Source organism: Oryctolagus cuniculus, chromosome 3 (genome assembly GCF_051225735.1).
Source record: "Oryctolagus cuniculus isolate XC-2025 breed Fujian yellow rabbit chromosome 3, ASM5122573v1, whole genome shotgun sequence".
NCBI classification, from domain to species: domain Eukaryota; kingdom Metazoa; phylum Chordata; class Mammalia; order Lagomorpha; family Leporidae; genus Oryctolagus; species Oryctolagus cuniculus.
In genome coordinates this window covers 11,967,833-11,990,441 of record NC_142869.1, presented here as the reverse complement: position 1 = coordinate 11,990,441, position 22,609 = coordinate 11,967,833, and the positions used below count along the sequence as shown (strand labels likewise).

At 43.0% G+C, this 22,609-nt stretch overlaps 2 protein-coding genes across 7 annotated transcripts in view; one reads left to right on the top strand and one right to left on the bottom strand.

The window, feature by feature from the left end:
- Positions 1-22,609, bottom strand: part of COL4A4 (collagen type IV alpha 4 chain) — a 184,696-nt gene that overhangs the window by 24,006 nt on the left and 138,081 nt on the right. For all 6 annotated transcript variants that reach the window (XM_070070110.2, XM_089328924.1, XM_070070107.2 and 3 more), the window contains 10 exons: positions 22,279-22,422; positions 20,387-20,494; positions 19,386-19,567; positions 18,768-18,831; positions 13,773-13,847; positions 9,807-9,914; positions 9,097-9,204; positions 1,617-1,688; positions 359-487; positions 165-278 (listed from right to left, as the gene is read on the bottom strand). In XM_070070110.2, coding sequence (XP_069926211.2) covers positions 165-278; positions 359-487; positions 1,617-1,688; positions 9,097-9,204; positions 9,807-9,914; positions 13,773-13,847; positions 18,768-18,831; positions 19,386-19,567; positions 20,387-20,494; positions 22,279-22,422 — 1,104 coding nt within the window. The remainder of the gene's footprint in view (positions 1-164; positions 279-358; positions 488-1,616; positions 1,689-9,096; positions 9,205-9,806; positions 9,915-13,772; positions 13,848-18,767; positions 18,832-19,385; positions 19,568-20,386; positions 20,495-22,278; positions 22,423-22,609) is intronic.
- RHBDD1 (rhomboid domain containing 1) overlaps positions 1-22,609 on the top strand; it is a 224,936-nt gene that overhangs the window by 199,237 nt on the left and 3,090 nt on the right. Inside the window, exon 11 of the transcript XR_016231410.1 lies at positions 1,651-1,782. The gene's annotated coding sequence lies outside the window, so the exon portion shown is untranslated. The remainder of the gene's footprint in view (positions 1-1,650; positions 1,783-22,609) is intronic.

Below are 22,609 nucleotides of genomic sequence, written 5' to 3'. Positions count from 1 at the left end.
CCTAAGCCTGGAAACCCACACTTCCCCCAAATGGGCCTCATTTATCCAGCTGCTGGAGCAGCTCTGGTGCCTCCACCCTGCCACTCTTTATCCCTGCATTCCTGTAGAGCTGGCAGCGTCTAATGAAGGGAGCATTACTACCCCTTGCCACGATGCTTGCGTACCTCTTGGGCCATCAGGACCAGGAAGTCCCTGATCTCCAGGAGGACCTGGGTCAGGAATGTCACCCTTAGGAGCTCTTCCTGTGGCACCCATAGGACCAACTGGTCCTGGTCTCCCTGGAAAGGGACACATTCAGACATTAGCCTCATTATACTTGGGAGCTTTTGAGAGAGGGGCAGCACATACTGCTTCTTACCTGGGAGGCCTGGGGGACCTCGTTCACCAAAAAGTCCTGGAGGAGAAATTCCTGGGCTCCCAGGTTCTCCTTTATCCCCTTTGATTCCAGGTATTCCCATTGGACCAGGTGGGCCCATTTCATGCAAACCTTAATGGGGAAAAGAGCATTAATATTACATCATCTTGCTTGTCCCTGCTATGGTGTCACTTCCCCACACGAGTGTGACAGAGAAGAGACTCCTTCTGCAGAGACTATCACTGTTGTGGTGGGGACCCAAATGGCCACATGCTATTCCTGAGTAGCCATTTCTTGCTTATGACTGGCTATCCACAGCTTGGTTTCATTTATAATTATTTATCATATTTATAAAATCAACAACTTAGTGACAACACCAACCCTCCAACCTCTACAGTGGGTACAGTGACAACAAATAAGATGCAACAATAAATAATTATGAATAAACTGCTTGGAAATTTGAGGCAGAAGCTGGCCTATAATTAGAACCATTGTGGAATTTTACATGGAAGGAAGACCATCACTGGATTTTTGGAAGAGGCGCACATTTAATCAAACTATCTGGAAGGACCATTAAAAGTATTACTTTTTGAACTTCCAAACTGCAAAGATTACATCTCTCCCCACCAATGCATTCAAACTTAGCAGAACAATTCAACCTTTCCCCCACAGCCACTCAAGTCTACGTGTTGGGTTCCTGCCGCTGTGTCTGATTATCAGCTGTTTCTCTGAGAAAGTGACACAGCAACTGTGCATGCCATTCACAGAACCTGCTAGAATGCAGTAATTGAAGATTAGCCAACTGGTGGTATCAAAAATAGCAACAAATCTTTCAGGTCATTTGTTTTAACAGAAGCTGTGAAAAGGTACTAAAGGTACTCATTAGATCCATGTGGTCATCTATGGCAGCACAACACTTAAAACAATGCAAACATGTTTAAACCCTATTTATTTGTTACTCATGACATTTTGAAATCTGTGTCTAGTTAAGCAATTGTTCAGAGAAGCAACACCAACAAAAAGCATTGCTAATCAACCATTCCTTAGATAAGGTTTTCTCACATGTCATTCTTACAAAAATGAGCAACAGCGCTGAAAATAGTTCCAACCCTGTGTCTTTCATCCCAGCCAGGTTTTGAGTTTCACCCCCCAAATCTGGTGAAGGGAGACAATCCCAGGCAGGGAGGGGAGGAGGGAGGCCCTACTTTATCTCCTGTTCCAGGGGTTAAAGCCCAGGCTCCTGCAAATGACATTTTCTTACCTGAAGCACCTTTGGTTCCTTTCTGACCCTTCAGCCCATGCAAGCCATCCAGGCCAGGAGAACCAGAAGGACCTGAAACACATGACAGGCATGTGACCCAAGGGGAACACTAGCCGCTGATACTCACTCTGGCCACAACTCACAGATGCCGCCTGGCCTGGCTGAGGTAAGCTGATGCGGGAGGGGGACTAGTCTCCCCTGCTGGACATCATTATCAGGGCAGGATTCTAGGCCAGTGGGGATTTAACACATTCATCTGATAGAGGTTTTCTGCCAAGACAACTTAATGCATACATGATTTCATGACGGTATCATGACCAGATACAGTCTAAACTGACTAAATCTTGGAGTAGGAAGTGGCTTGATTGGATGACAATAAGATCATCCTTACTGGAAAAAAACTGAAGCAAATCCAGGCCTCTTATATCCAGACTTGAAGTCTTTCCTCTCCCCACAGCATCTGTGGGTTCCAATTCCTTCAGGATCATGTAAATATCCCAGGACAGAAGACAGCTAGCACTGGTGGCATACTGGAGAACACATGCCTCCCCTGTGGTCAAGGTTTGCTGAAGCTAATTCTTTTTTTAAAAGATTTATTTATTTTATTTGAAAGTCAGAGTTACACAGAGAGAAGGAGAGGCAGAGAGAGGGAGAGAGAGAGAGGTCTTCCATTCGCTGGTTCACTCCCTAATTGACCATAACGACTGGAGCTGGGCCGATCAGGAGCCAGGAGCTTGGACCATCTTCTACTGCTTTCCCAGGCCATAGCAGAGAGCTGGATTGGAAGTGGAGCAGCCGGGACTTGAACCGCTGCCCATATGGGATGCCAGCACCGCAGGTGGCAGCTTTTCCTGCTGTGCCACAGCCCTGGCCCCATGAAGCTGTTTCTTTATAACCACCTCTTTCAGAGCCACTGTGATGCCTTTGCAGAGCAAGCAATTTATTTTTTTTTTGTAAAAATCACAGGAAACTCCAGTGTCTGTGATGGGACATTACCCCACTGACACCTGTAGCTTCTCTGAGAACTCTTTGGGGGACATCAGTGAAGTCCCCTAAGGAGGCACCCACCACCCTGGCTTGACTTAAGCTGGCACTGTGCACTTTTCTTTTCTTTTTTTTTTTTATTTATTTATTTTTTTTTTGACAGGCAGAGCGTATAGTGAGAGAGAAAGAGACAGAGAGAAAGGTCTTCCTTTTGCCGTTGGTTCACCCTCCAATGGCCGCCACGGCTGGCGCACTGCGGCCGGCACACCGCGCTGATCCGAAGGCAGGAGCCAGGTGCTTATCCTGGTCTCCCATGGGGTGCAGGGCCCAAGCACTTGGGCCATCCTCCACTGCCTTCCCGGGCCACAGCAGAGAGCTTGCCTGGAAGAGGGGCAACCGGGACAGAATCCGGCACCCCGACCGGGACTAGAACCTGGTGTGCCGGCGCCGCTAGGTGGAGGATTAGCCTATTGAGCCACGGTGGTGGCCACATTGTGCACTTTTGATGGAAGATGTTTCATAAGGTTTTCAATGAACATACTTTGTGTGTTTAGCTTTTCCACATGATAAGTCTTTTCAAACAAGTTTTCTAATTGACAAGCATAGAGTTGTGGTAGGAGACAGATAACAAAGAAGGCGCAGAAGCAGGGAAGAAAGCAGGGAAGAAGTGTGTTTCTTTTAAATATTATTTTATTTATTTGAAAGACAGATTTACAGGGAGAGGTAGAGACAGAGAGAGAGGTCTTCCATCTGATGGTTCACTCCCCAGAAGGCCGCAATGGCCGATCCAAAGCCAGGAGCCAGGAGCTTCTTCCGGGTCTCCCACACAGGTGTAGGGGCCCAAGGACTTGGGCCATCTTCTTTTCTCCAAGGCCATAGCAAAGAGCTGGATTGGAAGAGGAGCAGCAGGGACTAGAACCGGTGCCCATATGGTATGCCGGCACTTTAGGCCAAGGCTTTAACCGGCTGCACCACAGCACCGGCCCTGAGAAGAAATGTTACAGAGCATCCCTAAGGAGCTGGGTTCTCCACCAGATGCTTCCCTCTATGTCTTGTCTCATTGATTGGTTTTGGGCAATGAAGCTTTTCTCTGCTCCTGACCACTTCTGTAATCTCTATTTCATGAGTAGATCTTCACTTAAGACCTAGAACACTTTGGTACACAGCCAGTCATTCACTCAGTTGGGAGTCATATATCTCAAAGTTGGGATAATGACATTGGACACTCTAATGACTGAACACCATGATACCTACGAAGCATTCCACTGATTATATTAACTCCATTGCCACAATGCTCATCTCTTGCTATATAAAAATCACATCTCCAGGTGACTGCATTCCTCACTCAATGGTAAGTCAGAATGCAAACCAGGCTTTCCTCTGCAACACTTGTCCTATTTCTTGACACATAGTAGGTGTTCAATCAATATAAAGTTAGTGAGAAAATGTGAAAAGGAGAAGGCAAGGGATGGAGGGTCGACAGAAAGGACACAATGGAGAGGACAACAAAAACAAGTTCTACTTGCATGCCACGTATTTCCTTGATAGAGTTATAGGACAAATGCAATGTAGAGAAGTTTTAGGATCTATTTGGATTTAATAATACAAGTTTTAATTTTTCTCTGTTCATTAAAGCAAATCCTCTGTGGACTTCTTAGAAAATTATAGGTGAGGTGCTAGTGCCATGGCGCAGAGGGTTAAAGCCCTTGCCTGAAGCTCCAGCGTCCCATATGGGCACCAGTTCTAGTGTCGGCTGCTCTTCTTCTGATCCAGCTCTCTGCTGAGGCCTGGGATAGCAGTAGAAGTTGGCCTAAGTGCTTGGGCCCCCGTACCCATGTGGGAGACTCAGAAGAGGCTCCTGGCTCCTGGCTCCTGGCTCCTGGCTCCTGGCTCCTGGCTTCGGATCGGCACGGCTCCAGCCATTGTGGCCATCTGGGGAGTGAACCAGTGGATGGAAGACTTCTCTCTCTGTCTCTACCTCTCTCTGTAACTCTATTTTTCAAATAAATAAAATAAATCTTCAAAAAAAAAAAAGAAAAAAAATTGCAGGTGAATGGGTTCCACTCTATTTGTCATCAGTACTTGACACGGACATTTGTTACTCCGTTTTTAAGATATAAACTCTAGATGGGTTCAGATGAGTCCTGTTCTCATCTACATCTGACATGGGACTGGATCCTTATTTTTCCTAAATCTCTTATTTCCTAACCACATCTCACAGTTCTGGCTTAGTTTTCTTTCCAATCTTCTTTCCTATTTTATGAGCCAATGTTTCAAGTTTGCACCGAAAGAACACAGAGACCTTCTTCATCTGCCAACTCTGGATATTTACCGCAATCTATCTGAAAAGATAATAAATTTTGAGACCACTTTGCTATTTCCACATGTTTTGATCTCCAGCTTTAGCCACCAAGATTGATGGCTCAGGGGACTTGGCTAAGGGTGGAACACCCCAGCCTCTGCCAACTCTCCATTGTCACATCGACACATCCAGATCCGGGCTTGTCACAGTCCCAGCCCGTCGCCATTGTTGAACTGGCCGACCCTTCTCTGACCCAATGTTATCTTTCTAAATTGAATGCAGTTACATCTGGTTAGGGTTTTAAGGGTAATTTTTCCTTTTTACTGAAAGCTTTTTATCAATCCCATCTCTAAATCAGAAAGTTGTTCATGCGTGAAATATATACAGTGCAGATGAGGGGCAATCAGGCTAACCAAGCACATTCCTGGGTAGTGAGGATTTTTATTCACCTCTCTGGTCCTCCTCCTCCCAACATGCATTATGGGAGACCGCATCCTACAATACTCATGGACTGTGGTGCAGTCGGTGAATCCAGCATCCACTCCAGCCATAATGTGGCTTTCTTCCGGCTTAGCCAGCTGACTCCCTGGGACTGGATGCCTGCTCTCAGGTTGTATTTTTGCTCCAATGCCTGCACATGCTATCTACTATACCCCAGGAGGCTTTCTACAGCTTTATACTTTTAATAGGGTGGCCAGTCCCTCTCTGGGTGCCTAGGACTTTCCTACTATTCACACTGAAAATTCTGTGCCCTAAGAAATCCCTTCAAACCAAGGCAAAATAAGACATCAGGAAAACTGATGGGACGAGGCAGAGAGATCTTCATGACCATAACTGAAAAAAAAAACTGAAAACCTCTAACCAAAAAAGATACTGAAATAAGATTTTTTTTTTAATGTAAGTACCTATAAGAGGCATAACATAGGATTTCATAGTGCACAGAGCTTCAGCTTGCAACGTCAAGTCATGTCAGGTGCTGACAAGACAATGGGGAGCAAGAGACAGCTAATCCAAGCAATTACATCCAACGTGGTATGTGCGATGGGAGTGCTCAAGAGGGAACGATCTAGTTGTAAATAGCGGAAGAACATTTCCATGCCTTTCATAGCTCTGCGGTGCATGGCATTTCTTTCCTGATATAAGACATGATGAAGTGCTTTTTTCTAGGAGATGTTTTACTTGTGACCAGCCAAAATACCAAAGCTACGTTTTTCACCACGTTACCATGCTACAGAGAACTTTATTCAGGTTTCCATCATTCCAGTCTTGCACTAATGCCAAACTAGGAACGGGATGTTCTCCTTTTAGAGGGCATACACATTTCAAGATTTAAATCTAGGATTCAAAGCATTTTTAGCATAGGCTCTAAGTTAAAGTTTAAATCTTATTGAACACAAGCAGGACTAAAAATCCATATGGCCAGTTCTAGCAGAGCAAACAGCTTGGAGTTCAGCAGCTGGTTTGTTCAAACAAGATAACAAAGTTCCCTTGACTTAGAGCATGCTTCAAATATTTAGCTTCTCAGTTCAAAGTGTTTCTGCTGGAGTGTGGTTCATTTTTATATCAGCATGATAAACTGCAACAGTAGATTTATACTGTAGATGTTTTAATTTTTAGGAATGTATTTCACTGTTTGGTTTGTGTGTGTGTGTGTGTGTGTGTTTTTAAGACTGAGCTGTTTGTAGTGAAACAGTGTCACTACATGGTCAGGAAGCCTTACTGCAGTGTCTCTCCGTCTCTGGTATGAACATGTAGGTTTATACAGTCACTTCCTTGCCTCTCTTCTTAATAAACCTACTCTTCCAAAGCACAGAATTAGGATGCAATTGAGGTTACTTTTTGAATAATTTTCTTTGTATCACATTCATTAGCTATTATCTTTTTAACAACACATCATACTAAAGTCATGTGATAAATGTAAACTAATTCAAGGCAAGAGGAATCAACAATAATAACATCAGACTTGTCATTTGGGTCAAACTGAGTGTATGATGTTATGGCACCTTGGCTCTTAAAATCCCTGCTTGTTCTAGTAAAACAGGGAGATAGGAAAGAATGGAAGTGCAGGAAGAGAGATTAACATAGAAAATTGGGGCTGGCGCTGTGGCACAGTGGGTTAAAGCCCTGGCCTGAAGCACCAGCATCCCATATGGTTGCTGGTTCAAGACCCAGCTGCTCCACTTCCAATCCAGCTCTCTGCTATAGCCAGGGAAAGCAGTAGAAGATGGCCCAAGTCCTTGGGCCCCTGCACCCACGTGGGAGACCCGGAAGAAGCTCCTGGCTCCTGGCTTTGGATGGGTACAGCTCTGGCCATTGTGGCCATCTGGGGAGTGAACCAGCGAATGGAATACCTCTCTCTCTTTCTGCCTCTCCTCTCTGTGTAACTCTGATTTTCAAATAAATAAATAAGTCTTTAAAAAAAAAAAACAGAAAATCTTTTTCTCTTGGTTTTTTACCAACTTCATCTTCCATACACAAAAAGGCATCAACACTCAATGAGGGCTGTAGGGGGTGGCCAGGGACAGGAAATGGCCACAACCACCTGAAAAACTTTTAAAATAACATATGATCATTTTCCTTGAAACCTTAAATTTATTTCAAACCATTGGACTTCATATTACTAACAATGTCAGTGAAGACAGAGGACATCTGGTTGCGTGATCAAGACATCTGGTTGCATAGAAATGCATAAGGGAATCAAATCTTCAAAGCAGAAGCCCTCCCTCCACAGAATCACGCCAAGGAATACTTACCACCTGCAGTGGCTGGGAAGTAGCAAGGGTTTGAGTGAAGAGGAGAGTGTCATAGGAATTGGACTTTGGAAAAACAAAATAATCCCAGAAAATGAGTTTCCAACTCTTTTGAAAGGGGGCATTTTCCATTTTAACAAAATTTGGCAGCTGAGTGATTCAGTGAGCAGTAGGAAGGTGGGAAGACAAGAGAGGAAGGAGGAGATAGAGGGAGCTGGCTTACAGAAATCTACCAAGTAAGGCTTGAACCTTCATCTGTTGGCAGCAGAAGACTCTCAACCTCAGTTACTAGCTCACTTGTTTATCTTCTGTCTGTCCATTTATTAATTTATTCAGACTACCAACCAACATGTTGATGGGTGTCAAGGATATACAAGCACCTTTGCTTTCCAAAATATCATATCCTGTTTGATGGTAAAAGCATCTAAATAAACAAATGTAATATCACATACATGTTATGATAGAGATATACACAAAACACCTATCAAATGATAGAATGGATTGAAGAGGGACAAATACCCTGGGTGAAAACGAGGACATAAAAATTTGTTAGTAACAAGTATTATATTCACTTGCATGGATTCAAACATTCTTCGCATTAAAAAATGACCTTTTAACCTTTTAATTTCATTTTCCATGAACTTTCTGAAATATTCTCATGTAATATATTTTATAACTAGACTTATAACCAGCCCACTATTATTTTTAAATCAAAGTTCAACTAGGACAAAATATTTATCCAAGGCACCATGAATACTAGGTACTTGTCCATAGCACTTTATCCTCTTCCTTCCACCTGTTGCAAACAGTAAATACATATTTAGTTACACATATATTTTTGACTATCTGCTTCTCTTACTAGGCTATAAGCTCAGAGCAGGAATCACATCTATTTTCTTCAAAACAGTGCATCCTGCATCTCACACTGAATTTAGTACATAACAGTACCTTAACTATCTGTGAAAAAGAATACAATATGCCTGAACATCATTTAAAAAACTACATAAATGTCCTCAGAAAGGAGGTGGTGGCATAGCTGGTAAAGCCGCTGCCTGCAGCACCAGCACCCCATATGGGTGGTGGTTAGAGTCATGGCCACTCTACTTCTGATCCAGCTCCATGTCCATGAAATCAATCAAAGGAAGGAAGGAAGGAAGGAAGGAAGGAAGGAAGGAAGGAAGGAAGGAAGGAAGGAAGGAAGGAAGGAAGGAAGGAAGATGGCAGCACCACCATTCCAGATGCTCTTCAGTATGTGCAGGTCAAATTACATGAGCATCATCTGCAGCCTGGGGTAAGGAAGATGCTAACAGGATACACCTGAGGCTCCAGGCGGAGGAAGAGAAGGATGGTGATGGAACCAACTGGGAGAGAGTGGCATGATCAAGAGCAGCATTCTCCTTATTATGTCCATGTCTCTGAAGGGTCAGGTATCATCCCAACTCACCTTTCATTCCTGGGGGACCTGGTCTCCCTGGATCTCCCAGGAGGCCTCTTGGCCCAGGGTCCCCCACTTCTCCCGGATGGCCCTCCAGCCCAGGTATCCCCTGGCCACCTGGATAAAGCAGAGAGGTTTGCAGACATACAGATGACTGATAGTTACATTCGCTAGGAGAGTCATCTACATTCATAGTACCTAGGTAAGTAGGAACATCATTTTATTACCTTTTCTTCCTAAATCTCTTAACTCAAGGGAGAAAAATACACAGCTTCAGAAGGAGCAAATACACTTCCAAATGAACAAAGTTGTCAATTATAAAGTTCTCCTTTTTCTGAATCAGCAGAAAATGAGTTCATTAAAATATCATTTTGTGAACATGGTATTTGCCTTAGGTCTCCAGGAGTAACACTAACAAACTCGGCATCCTGAGTGGCAATTGGAATGCAGAGGGCTGGGCAGGCACTCCTCTCTGTCGGGTCTTCACTTTCTGTCTGGTGCCATTCTAAGCACGCCACACCTGCTGTCTTAGTTTGTGCCCACTCTGTAACTCGGAGTAGTAGGACTAGCTTCATAGGGGAGGAATCATGTTTAGGTGGCCTGTCCAAAGTCACGTCTGGGACATGTCAGAGCCGTATCTAAACGTAGGTCTACATGAAGACTGGTTCTTTCTAACACACCAAGAGATACAGGAGTGCTCTGGAAGTTTCCAAATGTACCTGGACACCCTGGTGGTCCAGAGGAGCCAGGTGATCCTGGCCTTCCAGGTGGTCCTCTGTGCCCTTGAACACCAGGAAAACCCTGCTCTCCGGGGCCTCCAAAATGTCCTAAAAGAAGGAAGGATCAAATATTTGAGTCATGGGGATTGCTCCTGAAACAGTGGATCTATCAAACTTGCGGCATCAGCCCTTGCTTCATTTTCTATCCTGATTCTCTTACATTTAAAATTTGCACTGAATTGGAAGGAAATATTATGGAAGTATTAAAAACAAAACACCCCTAATCCCACCACCTTAACACAGTTTCCATACATATACACTTGTGCAAATAATACCATAAATTTTATATTCTAGTTTCTAAAATTGTCATTGACTCATAACTACTTTTCCAAGTTTGTCACAATTTTTCTAATTATCATGTTAAAATGAGTCCCTCTTAATTAAATTAACTAATTTTCTCCTGCTATGGGCCACTCAAGTTATTTCTAACTCTTTACTGCGATAAGCAATACTTTTTACACATCCTTTATCAACTTTTTCTTTTAAATTGCTTCCCTAGAAAAAAATTCCTAGAAGTAGACTTTAGAGATAAATAGTTTAATAATGTAATTCTTTAAAATGTATTTTTAAATGCTGATGTATTTTAAAGTAAATCACAGCTATTGTGGAATTCTACCTCTAAATATTTCAGGAAGTAATTCTGAAAGATAAGAATACTTTCCTGTGTTGCCTGTTATTGCAGCCAAGAAAATTAATAACAATCCTTAATATCATCTAATGTTTGTTATGCTTGAATTGCCCCATTGTCCCCTTAGCATCATTCATAGTTGAACAACCCCACCGAGTTCCATTCCAGAATCACATATTTGATCTAGTGGATATCTCTCTTACATCTTTAAAAATCCAAAACAGTCTCCTTCTCAAGTCAGTGACATACGAGAACAATTCAGTCCTTCTCTGGTCTTCTGGGCGGAACTACTCCACACTGGTTCTTGATTCAAGTGACCAGCAGTGTAGACTAAATGTTGCCCTGCTTCACACTGCTACATCCACCCCACAGGTGCCTGATCACAACCCCAACAGCATGCTGTATTCTTACCAAGTACCTGCTCCTTCGTTGGTTTTCTTGCTAATTTAGTAAGGATAAAATGACATTTCAGACACTTTAAGTTACATTCCTTTGATTACTACAGAGGATGACTAATTCATGTTTATGGGGGATACCAACAGTCCACGCAGAAAATCAATGATTGAATCTGATTGAAGTCAAATAAGGTTGCCCCTCAGTATCCTTCAGGGATTTGTTCCAGGATGCTCCCTTGTACACCAAAATCTGCAGATTCTCAACTCACTCTATAAAATAGTGTTAGATTTGTATATAATCTACATATATCTTCCTGTACACTTTAAATCATCTCTAGATTACTTATAAAATTGAACACAAGGTAAATCCTATATAAATAGTTGTTATACTGTGTTATTTAGGGAATAATGACTAAACTTGAAAGTCTGCATGGATTCAGTACTGATTCAATTTTTTCAATTATTGTTGATCTGTAGCTGGTTGACATACCCATTACTGATCATAACAAACAGAAAAAAAAGGGCTATGTTCACTGAATTTCACATCAGTTGACCTCACTGTGTAATCTTATTTAACCTGAAAATGTGGCTGCAGTAAGGCAAGGCAACATTATGCTCATCTCCAAATAAAAACACTGAAGCATTAAAAGATTCATCTCTCAAATTGGTGCTTATGTTAATAGAACTTTTGAGTTCAGCTGTGTTAAATATTTTACCTGTAGTTGAAGTGGGCTGGGGTAGATGGGACTTAGCTCAGTACAGTCTTACACAATACTGAGACAAGCCGCAGATCGGTACTTTCTCATTAAGCTCTTTCAATTCAGCCTATTCCAGAAGCAGGGTATTTAGGTAAATTATGTGCTGGTAACAACAAATAATTTTAAAATTCTGTGGCCAGCATTGTGGCATAGCAGGTTCAGCTGCCACCTGCAATGTCAGCATCCCATATGGGTGCCAGTTCTGGTCCCAGCCTCTCCACTTCTGATCCAGCTCCCTGTTAATGGCCTGGGAAAAACAGTGGAAGATGGGCCAAGTGTCTGGGTCCCTGCCACCCAAGTGGGAGACCTGGATGAAGCTCCTGGCTTTGGCCCGGCCCAGCACTGGCCATTGCCACCATCTGGGGAGTGAATCAGCAGATGGAAAATCTCTCCTACTTTCTTTGTAATTCTGATTTTCAAAATAAATAAATATTTCCAAAAAAAAAAATTCTAAGCAGAAGACTTGTCATATAGGATAGGGAACAATTTAAACAGCGATAACCACTGGAGACCAGGCAAACTAGGCCAGGACAAATTTTCTGAAAAAGTCAGCCTAAGTATAAAATAACTCAGGATAATGACTTTTAACTTAAAATTCCAACTGACTTCAAAGGCCTCAGTTTTGGACTACTTTGGGCTTATGAAATCTTACTGTCTTCAGAGTTTACATAAGAATACCTGTAAGTGTGAAAAAACTCAATATTTTGCTGACTGATGATGATAACAGTTTATATTTGTGTAATAATTTTCAGCTTACAAATTTCTTTGGAGATAGCTCATTTGATGTTCTGAGCCATCCTGCAATGTGTATATGACCAAAGTGTAAACAGGCAAACTGAGCCCAGAGAAGATAAGCAACCTGCCCCAGACTACACACACCCTAGAGCAATGGAGGGTGACTTCTAGCCGCTGCTTTCCTACCCGATACTCCTCACGTAAAGCTAACCTCAGTTCCATTTTCCTTTGCAAACATACACTCCATTTATACATTTCAGTTACAATATTATGTGATCCAAATATATTTTTCCCTATCAGAGGCAAAAGCCCCACCTGAAAGAGAGCAGGAAAGAAGGTGGGAAAGATGCTGTGCCACTATAATTTTGTATATCGTAGGATAAAAATAAAGAAAATAAAACTTCCCATAACAGTTCTGCTCAGATATTCTGTTATTTGAAAATAAATATGTCTATTGGCAGAGGGAGTTTTAAAATAATGAACAAAATGTAATAGAGAGTCTTTTGGTTGACAAGAGCCCCATCTAATGCACACCTCATTGCTAAGCTGACCCCTCTCAGCTACATGTCCTTTGGCCTAACTTTAAGCCCCTGAGAATGGACACAGGCTCTGTCCATGCAGTGGAAATCCCAAGATATGTCTCTTGATACCCGTGTCTGATTATTGACTTAAGATAAACTCTGAGGAGTCAGATTCCTCAAAGGGTGTGCATATTTGAAATACTGATTCATGCTGCCAAAAGGCTCAGAAAAGGAGGTGAATTTATACTTCCACTGTTTTCTGAAAGGGAAACATCTATGTTTCTCTTACATATATGAGTGTAAACAAACATATGAGTATAGACTGATACCGCAGAATATCCTAAAATCACTCTCCCCTCTAGAAGTTGAATTCAAATTGTGCTCCGTTGGCTTAAGCTCAAGCGATTTTCCCATTTCTCCATGAAGCCTGGAGCTGTACAGAGTCCAGTGCCTCCCTTCTGATGTGCATCATCTTAGGTGGCCAGCCTGGACCCAACTGTGGACAAGACTTCCCTGGCACCTCACAATCTGTTCTGAGGGATTCCACATGAATTGCTACATATGAAGTATTGTTCTGCGCAACATAGGTTTTTAATGATGGCAAGGTCTTATGTTTGTTTGGTTCGGTTTGGTTTGGTTTTAGTTAATTAGAGTAGATTCAGTGATAGCTCCTCAATGGTACACACCTTGCATTCATTCACTTCTCTCAGTAGGTAAGAAAAGGCTGGAATAGTAACCTGGGGCTGTTTTCAGTATGAGTGGTTATTGATTGTTCATTCATCAGGTTTAATTATAGAGATTACAAAATAGTCCTTTTCAAACTAAATCACTCTTTTGTTTATTTTAATAAGACAAATATGTAAATATACCTTGATATCCACGGCTACCTGGCTCACCCTTTGGGCCAGGTGGCCCAAACTGACTGGCAGCATCACCTTTGTTTCCTGTAAGGGATAAAATGCACAGGACATTATTTAAGAAAATCTGACTTGCTCTCATATAAGTGACTTAATATTTTCATGATGTTTGTGTTTATGGTCCATCACCAAATATTTCAGAAGACTTCTTTAAATACTAGCTTTCTAAACCAGAACAAATAGAATATAGACGCGAGATGGATTTAAACTCTATACACATGCCATGGCCTGGGAAAGCAGTACAGGATGGCCCATGTCCTTCGGCCCCTGTGCCCGCCTGGGAGACCTGGAGGAAGCTCCTGGCTCCTGGCTCCTGGCTTCATATTGGCGCAGCTCCAGCCATTGAGGCCCATTGGGGAGTGAACCGATGAATAGAAGTCTCTCTCTCTCTCTCTCTCTCTCTCTCTCTCTCTCTCTCTGCCTCCCCTTCTCTCTGTGTAACTCTGGCTTTCAAATAAATAAATAAAAAAAAAAACTTAAACTCTATACACACAATTTTATTGTTCATAATCATCAAAAGAAACTATAAATCTCAATATTTATGTTTCAAATTTAGGTTTCTGCTTAAGAAAGTTCTTGTCATTGAGTGACAATATCTTTATATTATGTCTTAGAAACCAAAAGCAGAGATCTGTCGCTCCCCCTCTTCATGGAGGAACGACACTAAGCCCTGCCTAGGCTTCACATCCGAGTCACGGCACCATTATGTCGCTCCCCGTCTTCGTGGAGGAACGACACAGGACCCTGTGCTGTTCTTTTGTCTGCTCGGCCCTCCCCGGATTGGTTTGCTGCTGGTTCTTCCCGGGTTGGCTACCGACCCTTCCACCTCCGTGGAAGGGCGGTTCCCCCTAGCCACTTTCCCCACTTCCGCAGGGGAGCGGCACACCACCGGCCGGCTCTCTCGGGGGCTGCACAGGTGCTCCTTCAGATAGATGTTCCCCTTAGATGTTCCTGGTGCATGTTGTGTCTCTCCTCCTTTATAATCCTCTTCCACCAATCCCAACTCTGCTACCCACACGCCGAGTACGCTGCTCTCCTCCAATCAGGAGCAGGTCCTACAGTTTATTGGTTGAACTGGAGGCAGCTGTGTAGACGCTGTTTCTCCCTTCTCAGCGCCATATTGTGGGAGAGCAGATGCACAGAATAAGTCTTAATTCCAGTAACTTAGTCTAGTCCGAGTTGCTCCCCACAGATCCCCCTTTCTTTTTATTTTTGGCGTTGATACGCGCCTGTCTTCGGTGCCCCGCGGCACACACTCTGCTCTGCTTGCTAGAGTTGCCCACAGGTGCTTACAATCAGGCAAACCGAATCCGGGTCCTCTCTTCGCCATGTTGTGAGGAGGTTTTTAGGCGCTGATGCGTGCCTGTGTTCGGTGCCCTGCAGCGCATGCTCTGCTCTACTAGAACTGCCTGCAGGTGCTTACAAGCCCTATCAATCAGGCAAACTGAATCCAAGCCTTCTCATTGCCGTATTGTGGGGAGACTTATTGGTGTTGATTCGTGCCTATCTTCGGTGACCTGCAGCTCATACTCTGGTCGAGCTGCCTGCTGGTGCTTATCGCCTTACTAATCAGGCAGACCGAATCCAAGCCTTCTCATTGTCGTATTGTGGGGAGACTTATTGATGTTAATTCGTGCCTGTCTTCGGTGACCTGTGGCGCATAAGCTGCTAGCTGCCCGCAGGTGCTCACCACCTCCCTAATCAGGCAGACCGAATCCAAGCTCTCTCATTGCCATGTTGAGGGGAGGCCTTATTTTTCTCTATTTCTCTATCTCCGGGCATTCCTGTCTCTCCTATTTTACTTCTATCTACCAGCATTCCTATTTCTCTCATTTTACTTCTAAACTTCTGTTTCTCTTATCCCTGCGGCTTCCCGGCGCCCGCCCCGAGGCTGCTTCTCGGCGGCTTCCCGGCTCTGAGCCGCTTCAGCCCGCGCTTCTCTCATCTGCGCGGCTTCCCGGCTTTGCGCGCGCACCATGGCCTCACACTAGCCCCACGTTCCCTATCTATTCACGCCCCATGCTCTCTCTGCACACGGCGGCTTCCACGAGTCACACAGCACAGCTCACGTTTCCGCCACCGGTATTCAGTCCAAGTTTCCCGGGCTAACCTGGCGAATTCAACCCAGCTCACGTCTGCGCCCTTCGGCTTGGCTTCCCGTCCTTTACTCCCCGGGCTAATCTGATGGATTCCAACCTGGCGGCCCACATCTCTGCCTCTGGTTCCAGATTTTCGCCTTTTGCTCCCCGGGCTGACTTGAAGAATCCCAAGATAGCTTACGTCTCCGCTTCAGCCTGCACTCGCGGCTTCATCCTCCCTAACATATTTTTCTCTACCCGGTATGTTTCCCTAACTTTTCTTCCAACAACAATATTCCCCTCTCATTTCTCCTGGCCTCTCCCTACAGTCCGTATCCAAGTCTAAGTTTCTTCTAGGTTTCACTTTCACTTTCAATCTCCTAGCTTCCCCGCCATAGTTCGCATCCGAGTCTATGAAAGCTTTCACTTTCGCTTTCAATCCTAACTTCTTTCCCACAGTCCATATCCGAGTCTATGCCTAGGCTTTCGATAGCTTCTTCCGGCACCTTTTCCGTCCGGCTTTCCCCTAGGCTCTTTGCTAGTCTCTCTCTCTGGTAATTTCCCACTTCTTCCCATTTCTTCCCTCTTAAGTTTCCTATCCGAGTCACGGCACCATTATGTCGCTCCCCCTCTTCATAGAGGAATGACACTAAGCCCTGCCTAGGCTTCACATCCGAGTCACGGCACCATTATGTCACTCCCCGTCTTCGTGGAGGAACGACACAGGACCCTGCGCTGTTCTTTTGTCTGCTCGGCCCTCCCCGGGTTTGCTGCTGGTTCTTCCCGGGTTGGCTACCGACCCTTCCACCTCCGTGGAAGGGCGGTTCCCCCTAGCCACTTTCCCCACTTCCGCAGGGGAGCGGCACACCACCGGCCGGCTCTCTCGGGGGCTGCACAGGTGTTCCCCTTAGATGTTCCTGGTGCATGTTGTCTCTCTCCTCCTTTATAGTCCTCTTCCACCACTCCCAACTCTGCTACCCATACGCCGAGTACGCTGCTCTCCTCCAATCAGGAGCAGGTCCTACAGTTCATTGGTTGAACTGGAGGCAGCTGTGTAGACGCTGTTTCTCCCTTCTCAGCGCCATATTGTGGGAGAGCAGATGCATAGAATAAGTCTTAATTCCAGTAACTTAGTCTAGTCCGAGTTGCTCCCCACAGAGATCTTCACTGGATCTACTGCTGCCATCACATTTCAAGCTTTCCTACGGCACAGCTCAGCTCAGTGTCCTTGTAAAAATAAAATCACAAAGGCACACTTCATTGATGACTTGGCCAGGGACAGCACATAGATAGGACTGCCGTTGTACCATGGTGCTGTGTAACAATGCTATAGGAGGCATCCACGTACAAGGACCTGGTATTCAGGAAAGTTAAAAAAAAAAAAAAAAGAGCCTGGAGAGCAGTGAGAAGCCCTGGGTCGGCTAAACGCCAAGTTTCTTTAGCCTTACAGACTTGCAGAGCCACGTTGCCTCTCTGGGGGTCCCATGAACCATCTCATACCCTCAGTCCCTTGAGTGCATTACATTGCAAACATGGCCCAATAGAAGTACAAACGAAATCTAAGAGAGGTAAAAGTACTATAAAAAATTTATAACAAAGTAGAAGGGGAGTGAGTTCTGAATTCTAAAGCTATAAAATATCAAGATCCAATGTGAAGATGCCCCCATTTGTAAATATTTCTGAAGAAGAGATCCAGATGATTCTTTCTGAATAACTAAGCAAAAACTGTTTCCTTACAGTGATTATCACAATATTGATAGAGTAACTCTCCAAGTGTAAGCATGGATCACTGGTGGCAAGTGAGAAGATTTAAGGTGGTACATTCATCAGTGTTTTATATTTGAATATTATTAAAATTAAAATTATTAAAGTGTAACAGCACATGCAATCTGTGGATTCCCAGGTGGTTGAGGTTAAGACTACAATTTAAAAAGTAAATCATTTTAAAGTAGATTTGAGGAAACTATTAATCCAGTGGCATATTAAGAGAGTGAAAATATAAAAGGTTTTATGTAAACATTGCAATATAAGATATCCTTATTTTTGTTTACTTGTTTATCTGGATGAAGGTTAATGAAACTTCCCTTTCCATATGAATGTTTTTAACCTTTGGTTGACTTCCCATTTTGATTTCTTTGAAAACCTGATAGATGTAGCATGACAGTTCTGTTACAAGGCTACATTGTTCTTGGCACTCACTGGACAAAAGCCTGTGGGACCACATCTAGTGGACACGTTATTTTGTTAATAAAATTTTACTGGAAAACAGCCACCCCCTTTGCTTACAAATGCTACAAAAACACAGCTGAGCAGTTGTGACTGAGACCACACAGCCCACAAAGGTGAAGATTTCTATGATCTGATCCTTCACTGAAACAAATTGCTTACTTTTGGCTTATGGCAAAAATAATCCAATTGTAAATTAAATCTGGCTAGGGAATTCTTAAGTGAATTCTTAATACATGGGGTCAAGTCTGGCTTTGGCCTCCATGTCCTGTGATTCTGGTAATTAGCACTGTGCCTGTGGAGTTCTTAGAAGTGATACTGGTTCCTGTGGGACATGAGGCTTATAAGCCAAGGTGAACACTGTCACCAGTGTGGATCTAGTCTCCTTGCACCTGAGTCGTGACTGGTGGGGCTGCAGTCACTATGGGTAGCTCTAAGGACTCCCACTGAGGAGTAAGACCTGATGAGTGCATGGGAACCACTTGGATCTTGAATAATTCACTGTCTACTGGGGTCTCAGAAAAGTCTCTTGGGTGTTGCAGTTGTTATCGTTTGTTTATCATGCAAAACATGCTCACTCACAACGTTACAAGAATCCAGGACTATGAGTTTGACAGAGAGCTGCTTTATTTTCAAACCATACCTTTAGGTCCTCTTGCACCATCGAGTCCTGAAAATCCAGGAGGACCTGGGGAACCTGGCTCACCCTGACAGTTGAATAAAACAGAAGTGAGACCCAAATTAGATTTCCAATACTAACAGCACAACCATGACATGACCCAATAATAATTTATGTGACCAACTTGGCTTTTATAATCTGCAGTATAGTAAAGAAAACTGGAAATATATTGCAAGCATAATACTACAAGTGTCAGGCTTGTAAGAGCTGATAAAAATCTGGATTTAGAACTGTCAATACCAACAGGCTGCATCCCATTCTCTGCAAATGGATGCAAAAACAATAATGGTATTATAGAACTCAAATTAGAAATCAAATCACACTAAAAACCTTAAAAATCCATTTTATTCCAAAAGATATATAGTAAGTCATAGTTTGTTCAGAAGGGTGATGAAGGCTACTACATTTATTGTGTCTCCTGGCTTCTCAAGGGGTATTTTACTCATCATTGTAAGACCAGACATATTTAAATAAAAATCTGTGACATCTGAAATTGGATCAGAGGGTAAACGATGGCTCTTTATAGGTATCCTAAGAGCAGAAGAACTGCATTGTCTCTTCCCTTACACAGGAATCCCTTACCTGGTCTCCTGGAAATCCTGGAAAACCAATGATTCCTCTTGGCCCTGGTGAGCCTGGCGGGCCAGGGGGACCAGGCAACCCTGGTTGTCCATTTCTGCCAGGCTCCCCTCTGTGGAATCCAGGAGGTCCGTGTCTTCCTGGTTCTCCTCTTCTTCCTTGCATCCCAGGACTTCCTTTATCACCTGATGAGGTTGGAAGTATTACAAACCCCATGGCAGAAATCTTGAACTAGGCAACAGTCATGAGGAGGGATTTGATCTTGCTTTTAAGAGAGGAAGCCATAGGTAGTAGGGATCCTGAGTCTTGCCCCCAAGTCACATCACAATAGTCTTTGGTTTCAGTGGTCTCATTATAAAAATTGCTGACTCAGGACAATCAGAGGGAGAAGGGCAAATGTAGGCTCATTTGCTTCAACACACTCATTTTACAAATGAGGACACAGGGAAGCTACACAGTGTGTCTCCCAATAGCCAGTTAAGGAGAGAGCCAAGAAAAAACCCAGCTTTCATGCAGATTAAGTCTAAATTTATTGTATTAGAGAATACATATGTGGTTGCTAAAATTCTTGCTATGCTATGCTTCTGAGGACCAGCAACAGGGAGTTCTTGTTGGAAAGGCCCTGGTCACTCCAGACCCAGATCCAGAATCTTCATTTTGACAAGATGCCTAGGTGATTCTTATGCACACCATCATTTAAGGGGACTTGGTCAAAATGACTTGGATATTCGTTTAAACACCAACTTCTAAAAGCAGATTTCCTTTAAACCTACAACTAGTATTTGAAATGTATCTCAAGGTTGATCCTAGCTTGCAACAAATACATATGAACTTCAGTTTTAGAATGAACAAGCACAAAATGTGCCACAAGGTTCATTAGTGTTTGTTTATATCTAAAATGACGTTTCCTAATCTCAGTGTTATTGGGAAAGCTACTTAATACACATGGCATGCTTGAATGATCTGCAAAGTATGAGACATGCTTTAAAACCTTAAATGTGTACCTCTTTCTCCTGGGAATCCACCATCTCCACGCAGTCCAGGTTCCCCGGGTCTCCCCTTCTCAGAAAAGATACCCACTTCTCCTTCATCTCCAGGAGGTCCTCTCATGCCTTTCAATATTGATTGTGCAAGAGCAAAATATGCAAGATTCCTTGGTTACTGCACTTCACTTCCAGTGCACAAAGCCCTGTTCAACCAACCACACTGTACTTGTGTTTACAGATCACATAAGAGCAACATCATTGGCTTGCTTTTTGCATTCCCAAGTGGACATGTCCCACTTGTCCAGCCATGGAGTCTGCTGCACTGAGTGCTCAGTAAATTTTTGCTAAATTCAACTGAATGAGTCTCCAATTCTTCAGTGAGTTAAGACAGGTTGAAAAGTTTTGGTTTACATTAATTCCTCTTTATTCTATGAAATTGGAATTGCCCATCTCCTTTGTTTTCTTTACAGTAAAAGAATAGACACTTATCTCAATGCAGTTCTCAAGGTAGGAAAGGTATCCTGCCTGTTTCTGTGACATTGCTCAGCTATAGCAGGTGCTGAAATCAGTTCATACCAGCTTGGAAAGAGATGTTTGTGAACAATTGAAGATTTTGTTAGCAAGTTGTTAACCCACTGTCCATTTTAAATAAATGAGGGTATTTGTGCCACGGTAGTAATATTTACACCACAGCAATCAAACACTACAAATCAGGGCACTTAAAAAATGTTAGAGAGCTAGTTTGCTAGTACATCACTGGCATGAATCCCATTTTTAAATTCTAGTGGGATAATTGTATGACATTACAGCAAGGCAGACATCACTATCTAAGCTAGCTGAGACTGACTCTGATTCCTTGAGTCTACATAAATAATTTATAAGCCAGCAAAACAAAAAAATAAGAGCAGAATCAATCAACTAAGGAGAAAAGATAATTTGAGTTAAATATGAGGCTGTTTTCCCAAAGAGCTTTCAGGACAAAAATGTTTCTAAAAATTGTCAAGCACGTGTTCTCAACCCTGGAAAAGAAATGTCACTGTCACTCACTGTGGGGTCAGGTCTCAGAAATAAAGGTGAACATTTAGCATGGTTGGACACTGGACCTTTAAGTGGTTTTGAAAGCTTTCAGTTTTATAGTAATGAAAATTCTTTCTTTAACTGAAGCTTTGGGAAAGCCCTATTCATGGTGCAGCTAAACTCTTTCTAGTGCACAGATCAGAACACAACAGCTCTGGGGCCAGATCCTGGTGGCTGCCACTTGTACAGCCATGAGCTATGAATGGTTTTCATAATTTTCAATGGCTGGAAACATCTCAAAGCATTGCACATAAAACTCAAAACACAAAATAATTTGTCTCATGTGAACATGACAGAAAATCCAGACTTCAGTGTCCATTAATATAAAATGCTATTGAAAATTTTTGTTTTATGTTTGTTTCTGTGCTTTGTTTATGGCTGCTTTCATGCTACAAGAGTTCAGTAGAGTTATTGTGACAGAGACCACAGGAACTGCAAAACCTGAAATATTTACTATCAGCTCTTTACAAAAAAGTTTAATTGAAACAGGGGTTGGGGGATGGACACATTTCCTGTGTCTCCCTCCCAAAAAAGGGACCAAGTTTTCTGAAAGCCAAAAGGCTATAAATCAATGCATTAAGGAACACCTGTGAATTGATACCTATTAATAGGGCAATTAATTCACTTACCATTATTATGTATAATAAGATTGAGAAGTAAGGAAAATGAATTTTGAATAAAACTCTAAAACTAAAAACAAAACTATAAAATTGAAAAGGAAGAGGGATCCAAGTTGTAGAACAGTCCCTTTTTACCAGAGTTCAGATCTACAGGTTCTGATCAACACTAAAAACAAACACACATCTCATCACCATGTGGCACCATGTGCTTACCTTTAGCACCTCTTGCGCCCTGATATCCCAGACCACCAGGTAAACCCTTCTCTCCAATTTCTCCCTTTCTGCCTGGTGGTCCCTCTGGTCCTGGCCTTCCTCTTTCTCCAGGAAAACCTCTAAAACCAGGCAGCCCCTGGAGTCCTGATAAAATGAGAAAATACATTTTTAGGAAAACATTTTAAGGACTGGTAGAGTTCTTTTATCTGTGTTCCCTGCCATCGACTTACAAATGTAAAGTCCCACCTAGCTCTGAGTTTGTACTGAAAATATACAGCAGGTATCACCTGAATTTTATTTAATAAAAGTGCTCTCCCACCCAGTCCTGGTT